We start from the raw sequence: 11,218 nt of genomic DNA on the forward strand, positions 1-11,218 counted from the left end.
TGATTAAGCTGCTATTCATCCCTGAGATTCAAAGCCCCAGAGCTTCTGCAAGCCCCTCCTCCTGATCATGAATTACATTTATCCACCTAGGAAGTAAACAGAATATCAATACCATCACAAACTTTCAATACCAAATACCAGATACTTACAGAAAACTGTAAAGAATCAATCCAAAGATAAGAGAAAGATCCTCAAAAAATTGCATTAATTCAAATACTAAAAATCCTTGAGGAAAATCACTGCTAGTAGTAGTAAATATTTATATTATGGTAGCACCTGAGGTCTGACCTGGGATTAGGGGCTCCATTGTGCTGGGTACAATGTACAAACAAAGAAAAGAGACATTTCCTGCCCTGAAGTGCTTACAATTCAGCTGCTGTTGGCACTCCAAGAGCCAAAAGACAGGCTATAAGATAAATCCTTCAAGGAAATTATTGGCTGTGAATTAGTCACTCAGCTGTAATAATTTTATTCCACACTGTTTAATTCTTCAAAATGTATATGTATTTCCACCCGTGTTTTATCCCCTCTTGCTGTTCCTATGAGTTTTGATCTCCTTCTACTATAGAACATAATTTGTAAAGCTGGCATAACTCCACTGAATTTCAAGTCACCTTGAATCAATGTTGCTATAAATGACAGCAGATTTGGGCCTAGCACCTTTGGAAAAGCTTTATTTTCACTCCCTAGCTTTTGAAGTTCGTATAATTATGCCGCAAGAAGGCATTTCTTGCTGTTGTGATGGGCTAGTGTTCCTGGTAGCATATTCATTTTGCTTTTTATAAAAGGCATACCCCACCTGCCCAACACTAACTGGCTCCTGCCCTAATGACCTCTGCATATGTCTGTTGGCTAAACTAAAAAGGCAATATGTTGTGCTATTCCCAGCCCTCCCCGCATGAATGTAGACAAGACACTGTCATGTAGACACACATGCCATTTTGATAGTTTAGTTTCCTGAGGGCTGAAATACCTCCGTTTAATTCTGGGTTGGTGTGGAGATGGCTGGATGGTGTTTTGTCACCTATGATTTAGAGGAAATCAGACTAGATGATCTGGTGGCCCCTTCTGGCCTTAAACTCTCTGAATTCAGAAAGTCTGGGCCATATTTCCGTCAATCACACACATGATCCAGCTGAAATCAATGGGATTGCATGGGTGTAACTGAAGAGAGATTTGACCCAGTATGGTCGAGTGGGCTGAAAATGGGAGTAGGAAGCAGGAGCTCAAGTATTATAGTATTGATGCTGACTTGCTCTGTGGCCTTGGGCAAGTCTTTAATTTTGGGGTGTCCGTTTCTTCCACTGTGAAGTGGGGATAATATTTATCTCAGATGGTGTCAAGAGGATTAGTTAGCTGGCGTTCTATGCATGACATCCTAATGTATAAGGAGAACTCTTTAGTGTACAAAAATCTGACTCCATTTTGCAAGACGCAATAGTCTTTGAAAGGCTGAAGTACTCCTAGCCTGAGTTTAAGAAAGAAATGAATTATCTTAATCATCAGAACTTAAACGTTTGTAACAAATATTGCACAGCCAACTCATTCCCACATTTGTCTGTCGTGCATGCAGAGCTGTTAGAAGAGGAGAGGAAAAGGGCAAAATGAGGAAATAAAAGAAGACAATGGGTTAAACCTGTTGTTATCTAAGTCATAGGGATATCGTGATCGAGCTATGAGGTTGTTACTTGAGAAATCCCTCGTAACCTGATCACTGTATCCCTACAACCAGACTGAGAGACCCATCATTTGCATTAACACACTCAAGTGCATGCTTGTAAAAACACAGCAACAATCAATACTCAACATACTCTTTAGACACTTCATTTTATTCTTCAGTCCTGAAACATAATAAGTGGGATTATTAAACTTTCAGAGTTCGACTCATCAGATGCAGATTTATTATATGCAAGAGGAGCTTTTCTAAAAGAGAAACCCTAACACTGTTCCTACAGGGTTTGAAAAGAAAACAGTGCAAACAGTCAACGCTAAACTACTTGTTTAAAATTGGAACACACAGAGTATGACTGCCCAGGTATTCCTCTGGTATCTAAGGATTTCTCTCTACAGGTCTGTGGTAGCCTAAGAAAACATGAGGAGAACAGACATTTCTAAACAGCTGAGACACTCTTAGGCTAATGATATGAGCACAAGACTGGGAGCTAGAAGCTCTTAAACATTAATTCCAGTTTTGGCATAGACTCTCCCTGTGGCCTTGGGCATGGCCTGTAACCTTAATTTCCCCTTCTGTAAAATGTGAATGATGTTTACTGCAGAGGTACAATGAGGAGTGGTCATTGTAATATTTGTAAAGTGCTTTGAGAATGAAGAGCACTCTATGGAGTACAAATGCTGCTGGCTAGGGCAGAATTGCACAGGGAAGATTGAAGGGAACACACTCCAAACAGGAGCAGCATGTGTGTGTATCCAGCTACCACACAGCCACTGACTGCTGCATTGGAGTTGGTCCTGCCCTGTAATTGGCAGACTAGTACCCTGGCCACACACTGTGTCCTCAAGAGAACATCTCAAAACGCTTTCAGCACTGTAGCAAGTTCATGCCCTGGAAAAAGCCCCTCATCTGCTCTCTCTTCCTGTACAGAATAAAGCAGGATTTTTGCCCTATGTATCAAGCAGGAACACCATTATTCTAAGTTATTGGTACAGAAAACTGCTTAAAGTACTGCTTACCCCTGAAGTATTGAGACTACTGTATTATACAAATACAATGTCCGCTGTCCTGCTGCCCAGAACTGGCACTTAGTCTCCATTAGATGAAGTGACTTTTAAGGGTCTGGCTCTGAGGCAGACTGACGTGTCCACTTATGATATCAGGTAGGTAAAGCTGTAGTTACCAGAGAGTTCCTCCTTTCTCTGTATTGTAGTGGAGAATGAGAGGCATATATGCCTTTGCTAACTGATGTCACAAACTAGCATTCCAGTCAGATAGTCAATCAGAACAAATTAAGGCTCAGTGGTCCATACATTTTCAAAACCATGCAGCCCATGAGGGGTCATGAGTCAGACAATGACGCCTACCTTCTTTTCTATTCCCCTCCCCAGGCTGATAAAAGTTCTATCTTAAATGAAAAATGGACACTGGACAACGGAAAGGGGAAGTGAAACTGAAATAAACTGGAAAAAGCTTGTATTAACATCAGTGGAAGTAGAACCAGGGTTAAGATCTGTTTTAGAAAACAGTATTAGAGAATTTCCTGCATCTCCCCCACAAAAAAGATAGATGTCTTAATGCTACTTGTTCAAATTCTAACATAGATACAGAAAGCATCAATGAATAAAAACATTCATATTCACAGCACCTACCTCCATTGGCCAGAAGATTCTCCTGGACTTTATCTTTCGAGTCCTCCATAACCTCTCCTATGTACTGTGCTACTTTCTTTATTACGCTTATGTGTAACAAGAGAAGCTTTTGTTAGTGACAGAATCTAATTGAAGATAAAACAGTTACAACAATTATCTGATTAACAAGGAGGTACTTGTTTCAACATATTTCTGAGGCAAGGCTTTTAATTTGTAATTCAAATGATGATGAACAAAAGACCTATGGCATATTGCATAACTACACTGCTTATTTCTAAATACACTGTATTCTGTAAATACTCTCTAGTCGAGGCTATAATCTGGCCCCATTCAAACCTATGGGAATCTTGCAATTGATTTCTTTGGGATTAGGATTTGACCTTATGTGCATCTACTACGCTTCATAACACCGATGCATAAAGACTTAATCCTAGAAAAATGTATGTGTGCATAAAATTCCAAGGATGGTCAAGGGATTGTCTTCTAAATATTGAGTATTCCAGAGTAACTGTGGTTGAAATAAAAAAAGTAATGCAAATGTGCAACTAGAACAAAAATAAATCAGTTTCATAGGATGCTAAATCAATTTCTGTAGTTCACTAAGATTTAAAAAGCTTCCTAAGGACAAAACCAAAATCCTACTGTACGGCAAAGGTGCACCCCCTATGTATTGTTCCACAGAGGGACGGGCCTAACTGCCCCTCTCCTGCAGAAATATCCATGGGAGGTAGCTGGGGTAGTGCAGAATTCCCCGTACAGAGTTTCCTCTAAATTTTACTTCTGTTGGGGATTTCCCGCACCCCACCCCTTCACTTGCCTCCTTGCAGAAAAAGCAGCAAGTCCAGCCTCCTAAACTGGCAGGTTCCACAAGATATGCAGGGATCTGGAGACTTACTGGCTATAAAGAACCATCTTGCTGAGGCCTTGTGCCAGCGGTCCAGTTCCTTGAACCCCCTACTGTCTTCTCCAGCTCACTAGCAACACAGCTATTTCCTCTAGTCTAGGTTTCTTCCCTCTGGCTCCTTGAGAGAGATGGCAGCACTTGGCTCCTCACCACTCCTTTGCTGAGCATTGGTGTCATACTCTCCTGGGCTCCACTGCCAAGGAGAAAACTGAAGCAAAATACGCTTCAATAAAGCCTCTTATTTGAGTAATAAGAATCAGAACCTATGAACTGTGTTCTCTCAAAATAACCATCTTGTAGTCTACTATAATGGTCTAGAACAGCGGTTCTCAAACTGTTGGAACCCCAAAGTGGGTCGTGACCCCTTTTTAATAGGGTCACTAGCTCTGGCGTTAGATTTGCTGGGGCCCAGGGCTGAAGCCAAAGCTCAATCCCCGCCACCCGGGACCAGAGCTCAAGCCTGAGGGCTTCAGCTCTGGGTGGCGGGGCTCAAGTTACAGGCCCCCTGCATGGGGCTGAAGCCGTTGGGCTTAGGCTTTGCCTTTGCCCCACCTGCCCAGGGTGGCAGTGCTCAGGCTTCGGTCCACCCTCTCAGGGTCATGTAATAATTTTTGTTGTCAGAAGGGGGTCGCGGTGAAATGAAGTTTGAGAACCCCTGAACTCGAAGAATCAAATATGTTGCATGTGAAAGAAGTTTGCAATGTCATCACCTAAAGAAAACTACCCAGCACTGGATTTGTAGGCAACAATGCATTAAACAGCAGTTAGTAGATAGGCCCAGAGGATACTAATGGAAAGGTTAGAGCAGTGGAAATGGTATGTGATCTGCAGCTCCTTTTCAATTGACGTGGATGAAATATTATGAGAACTGAACAGTGCAGAGGGGTGTGGGGGAGATAGGTGATGGGGACAGGACAGGGGTCAATGTCAGGATCTCTCTCAGGAACCAATTCTGAAAAGGTGTTGAACACCCTCAACAGTCTTTGAAACCAGTGGATGTGAATGTGTTCAGACCCTTACAGAGTGGTCCATGGAACAAAAATGCTGGTGAATCCCTGAGTAAAGGCACGTATCAGGAGTGAGCAATCAGAAAGTATCAGAGCCTAACACTACCTTCCAGTGACATGGAAAAACACTCTGACTTGCTGTGTAAATAAATAATAAAAGTATGTGGAAACAAGAGACCCTGAAAACTCTTGCCCCTTCTCTGCTGTCCTAGTGAGAAGTAGTGCTGACAGGTTTGTGCTGCCTCGCTTTAACCAGCATTTCTTGCATTTGTTTATCTAACAACAGTTCAGCAGGGAGCTCCTTTCAATGAGCAGGAATGTAAATGTCCAGTTCATTTTCATAGCCTGTCACTAATAACCAACTGTACATTGTTTACTTCTACTGAGGCATGTGTGCTTGGTACATTAACCCTTGGATTACACAATCTAGTCTCAAAAACCTACCGGACTATTTATATAGTGAATAAAACATATGCTTTTTTTTTTTTTTTTTGGTATTTCACTGTGCTAACGCCTTACCACAATTGTATCCACTGATATCTTTCTCTGCTCATCCTTTGCTTTGATATTGTACATATCTGTCTTATATTTAAACCAGTTTAATTCCTCGGTACTGCTTAGCACCACTGACAAGCAGGAGTTTTACAAAACAGATATGCTGAGGCCCTGCCCCAAAGACCTTATAATATAAGGGCCTGATCCTGATCCCTTTGCTGATGATGGATATCATGTTACTTCACAAGTGGGACTGCTGAAGTCAGTGGGACCATTTGTGGAGTCAGGTGCGACTTGATAAGGGATCAGAATCTGGAGCTAAGTTAAGACAAGGAAAACACAAGAAGATGACAAACAAAGGGAAGGGCTGGGGGAGGGATGAGGACACCTTGTATTTCTACACACACTGAAATACTCCAGTGCATAGCCCAAGCTCTAAGAGCCTGACTCTTAACAAGTACTGAGCACTCACTGTAGTTGATGGGAGCTGTGCATACTCAGCACCTCTGAAAATCAGGACCTAAGTGCTTTTGACAAACATTCAAACCCAAACCATGTAGTAACTTGGCCACTGGCTCACTTGGATAAGTGGTACCCTATTGTTACAGCTGGTGACTACAAAGTGAAAACCATCTTCCCCATTTCTTGCCCACTCTTCACCCCACACCACTGTGGACATTGACGGCTGTGACTAGGTTTTCAAAGATTCTGGGGAGAAAATCTGACTCCCTCTGCCACCACAGGGATGGCGGGTGAGGACTGATCATTGAACTAAGCATGAAATAGCTCTGTTTTGCGAAAAGGCTGGAGAAGCAGCCATAAGAAGTGCAACTGCATGTGCACCATATAATGATTAAAAGCAATGGTCCACATTCAGCCCTGCTGTCACTCCACTGAAGTCGAGAATTACACCAGGAATCAGTTTGCTCTAATGGGCTTAATCCTGATGTAGCTGTAAGAAGCCCTCATATCCCCTCACAGGTAGCCCTGCATACAGCTTCAGCTGCTGGACAAAATCCCTTCAGGCGGCAAATATGTACCTGGGCTAGGAAAACAGCCTGAACAGGGTTAGCATGACTAGCCCATAAGTGAGCATGTGCGTATTCCGCTGCCACCGCCAGAACCATGACTATGAGCAATGTGTGTTGCCAAAAAAAAAAGGAGCAAAGAACACCCAAAAGCAGGTTGTGCTGGCTCAGCATGTGAAGTCTTGCCCTGTGCTACAGAATGCCTTGTAACCAGGCAACCTCTCTGCTCCCTTCATGATGCATGCAGCCCTCTGTGTGCAAGTGTGATTTGGCCCAAAGGTCAGACCTTAGAGCGGTCACTCATTCATTAAGGTGAGTCCCAATGAGATCAGCATGGCTCTTTGCTTTTGTACATGTTGCTCCTCTGCGGGAATAAGGGCTCAACAATCTGACCCAGTGTTGGCATGGCAGGAGTTGAGGAATGTGAATTGGACTCCTGGAGAACTCAAACTTCTTGCTTAGACAAACCTTCCCCTGAAAAATCCTGCCTCTTACCGGGGAGGGAATAGAGTCTTTTGAGAAATCCTTTATTCATTGGAGCACCTGATTTTAAAAACCTCCTACATTTCTCATTGGAGCTTCCTTCCTAGTACTATAGCCTTAATCAGGGTTACCTTTCAAACAAATTCTGCACAAGGACCCCAGTCCTGCTGCTCTTATTTGGACAAAACTGCCACTGACTTCAGTGGGCCTGTTGGTTAAGGAATGTAGAATCTGGCCCCTTATTTGTGGTGACCCACTATAGGCTAGCCAAATCTATCAACTTTAGTTGAGTTCTAGAACCAGGTTTAGACAAGTCAGGGTAGATGAACACAAGGACACTGTGTCCTGTGAAAACAACGTCCGTTTCTCATTTGTATGCAGTAAATAACATCTATTTTACCTTTCAGCAGAGCTATCAAGTTTTCCCAACTCATCTGAGAGACCAACAAGAGCATCCAATGTCCCCACCTGTGCAAAGGACCATAAATAAGTTAAATGTACACAAGCCTGTGCAAGGCGTATGCTTTAAAAGCTTTATCAGCACCGACTTCTCTTTAGCAATTATAAAACCAGCAAACTTAGTAGAACTTTGTTCGCTTAATGGAAAATAGCAGCAGGTGCTCTTTTTAGATTTTGGGACTATAAAGCGCATTATGATAAATGGAAAAAATGCATACATTAGTCTTATGATCATGCACTGATGTCCTCCTTCCTATTTTTGATTCCTGAATCGTCACATAGAATAGGCTGGACATTTCACTAATAAAATACTATATTTTTGTAATTTAAGAGACTAACACATACACACAGGAACAAACTTGGTGTGGGAGGAGGAACAGTATTTATACTAAAGAAATGCTTTTGAGCAATGCTTGTCTGTTTTCTTTGCTAATACTGAAGATCATGTCTTTCTCCAAGCCCAGCTTCTCCTTTTTGTATGATTCCACGCTATAGTCATAATCTTATGTTTATGACATCACAGTCTGTTGCTCAATCTATTATTGTAATGTTGCCAAATCATCATGATGGACTTTACTGCAGGGTCATACCAAGAGAGAAGAAGAGTTGAGTGGAAGCAAATGCTACAGAGTGTAATTAGCAAAAATATGGTAATCAAAGTAACAGGGCTACATCTTCAGTTGATGTAAATCAACATAGCTCCCCTGGTTTCAAAGGAGATCTATTAACTTACACCAACTAATCTCCTTTGAAGCCAAGGGAGCTATGCTAATTTACACCAGCTGAAGATGTTGCTCATAGTAGGTAACTATATATTTGGAAAGCTGGCCCCAGTCTGAAAGTCCTGTGTTGCACAAACTGTTTTTCATTTCAGTGTTTTAACAGCCAGAAGGCCAGACTCTGATCTCCACTACATCAGTAGAAATCTGGAGTAACTCAATTTGTAGACGGTTAGTGGTTCCTCTGGATTTAGGGCTGGATTCTCAGATGTTCTGAGATTCTCCTACGACATGCTGCACATTGTCAACTTGGATTGCTCCCTCAAAAAATCTGTTCCTAAATCTAGTGTAACTCCATTGACTTTAATGGAGTGACTGGAACTGAGATCAAAATAAGACTCAGAGCTTTAAAAATAAGGATGAATAATGGACTGAAATTTGAAGTGTAATCATCTATCTATCGATCTATGAAAGATTTAGCTCATTATCATATCTAAATGTGCACACCTTGGTGTACAACTCTTTGTTTCCTCAGAGCAACATTTATCATACAGACTATTTTCTTCTTCGTCAAGTTTCTCATTAACACACTCCTGGGTATCCATATATCTAACTACTCCCATTGCGTTAGTGAGCCTATTGTGTGTAATGGTATACTACCTTGAAGCACATGGGTAAACGGTGAGCAGAGTGCAACAGAGATCAACCAGCATGTGTAGAGTTTTAATTGTCTAGCCACCCCTGGCATGTATCACTCCTTGCTGACATCCTCTCAGTAAAGTAAAATGTATGCAGACAATCTCAGAAGACCCATTTCTTTTTTCTCTCCTGATCATCTCTGTCTCAGATCCATTTTCATTGGTCTCCCTGCATAACTCTCTTCCATTTCCCAACATATGTACCCCATAAAGAAAAAGAAAGATTTCCCTGTTTGTGTTCGTTATGCCACCCAAACCCTATCCTCTCTTTCTGCTTTTACCTTGAGGTCTGGGATGAGGAATTTATTGTTGCTGGACAGGTTGGCTTTGGATGTCACTGTGTTCATTCTCTCCAGGGCTTGCAGATTTACTTTATCCCCCGGTGCAGAAATTAACCAGAACTCCGACATGCTTTTTAGCCTCTCTCTTCACTCCTGATCACTATAGCCACAAATAACAAGACAAGCAAAGGTTACTGTATTTCCCCGTGAGCTGAATCCAGGTAGAATGAAGCACTATATAGATACAGAGATTATCCAAACTAACTTAATAAATAAATTAAAGAACATTGTAGCTCCCTCAGTTTGAAACCTAAATTGAATGTGACCTTCTCCTGAATGTCATGAAAAGGCAGTAGAAGTTCCTCCTCCCCCAGAGTTGTTTCATCTGGTTTCTGGAGAGGAGGTTTTCATAAAAATAAATCTCCATGATAGCACACCGTCCTCTATCAGATTTAAGGCACTAATCCTGCTCCCATTGCAGCCAATGAAAAACTCCCGCTGGCTTCAGCATCTACGGGGCAGGGAAGGAAGAGTGAGCCTTTTGTAGGTCGCAAAAATCCAAATGTAATATGTGTTTCTGTTTGTTAAACACAGTCTCTTAAAAAACTTTAGTACCATGATGGTCGTGTAGAAAAGGAAAAGTAGACTGTAAAATAAATTAAAAAATCCTTTTATGAACTTTCAGGCAGTCAGAAAATGCCGCTACCATGGTGATCAATTTCCACAATTCTATTACTTATATACAGAGAAGAGAGTTGGTGGAAACCACACTAAATGGTCTCAAATCTACAGCATAAAGAACACATCAGTAAATACAATATATTTAGCAACTAATACTCGAAACTGCAGAAAAAATAGAGAGGTGAATGAGAAAGTACATTATTAAACAGTTCAGAGTAAAGGAACAGCTGGAGTGGATGGGAAGAGAATTTCCCTCTCTGTCACACAGAGATTGCTGATTTTTTTCTTCTTCATAAAAATACCTCAAAAGACCCTTCAAATAGCATTTCCTGCAGTGGACTTCATGATTTAGGTTTCTTTGCCCATCTTCACAGGCTGTCCTAGGAGGGACATAACTAGTTTGATCATTTAGGGCTTAATCATGAATTATTTGCACGCACATACACAGCTCCTTGGGAATTTGGGGAGCACAAGAAATGCATAATCAGCGCTTAGAGTATAAACTCCTTGAGGCACAGTCAACATTTACTTATATGTTCTGTACAGAGCCTAGAACACTGTGGTAATTACTAATAAAATATAACTGTTGTCATTTGCCTCACATTTAAGATTCTGAGACAAGGCACTAGAGAGACCCCAGTTACCCAACACATTAAATCACTTAAAAATGACATAAAAGACCCAGGGCATAAATCGTTTCCCCAGCTCACACACAGACACTATCGTTCAGTTGCTTTGTTTCTCTTACCTTGTGCTGGATGGAAGTTTTCATTCCATGAGAGAAGAGGCTCCGGTGCTCTGAGCCCCTGCTGGTGAGAACGGTGGCTTGGTCTGGACTAGCTACTCTGTGCAGCTTGCAAGGGAGTGAAGAGTTTCAGGCGTAGTGCTAGACACTGCTTCCTGCAACTGGTATGCTCCAGCGATCTGAGCGTGCTCAATAACATCTTCCGAAGGCACTGCCCTAGCTGTACCTTCTTTGCTATCAGAATGGGAAGGGAAGGATGGGGAGAACTTTTGCAGGGAGGAATAACCAGGTGGAAGGAGGGGTAGGAGAGGGACAGACAGGCAGAACTGGGGACCTGATGACAGAGGTGAGCCCCTGGAAAAGTGGCAGAAGGGGAAACCGCAGGAAAGGAGAC

The 11,218-nt window shown here is 42.0% G+C and overlaps 1 protein-coding gene across 1 annotated transcript in view; it reads right to left on the reverse strand.

The window, feature by feature from the left end:
- The window catches only part of ATP6V1C2 (ATPase H+ transporting V1 subunit C2), a 27,097-nt gene extending 16,113 nt beyond the window's left edge, over positions 1 to 10,984 (reverse strand). Inside the window, exons 1-4 of the mRNA XM_074947662.1 lie at positions 10,828 to 10,984; positions 9,399 to 9,558; positions 7,642 to 7,709; positions 3,325 to 3,410 (exon numbers count right to left, since the gene is read on the reverse strand). Of these exons, the coding sequence (XP_074803763.1) occupies positions 3,325 to 3,410; positions 7,642 to 7,709; positions 9,399 to 9,527 (283 nt within the window). The 5' untranslated portion in view covers positions 9,528 to 9,558; positions 10,828 to 10,984. The remainder of the gene's footprint in view (positions 1 to 3,324; positions 3,411 to 7,641; positions 7,710 to 9,398; positions 9,559 to 10,827) is intronic.
- Between the last annotated feature and the right edge of the window lie 234 nt (positions 10,985 to 11,218).

Source organism: Natator depressus, chromosome 3, assembly GCF_965152275.1.
Source record: "Natator depressus isolate rNatDep1 chromosome 3, rNatDep2.hap1, whole genome shotgun sequence".
In the NCBI taxonomy this organism is placed as follows: domain Eukaryota; kingdom Metazoa; phylum Chordata; order Testudines; family Cheloniidae; genus Natator; species Natator depressus.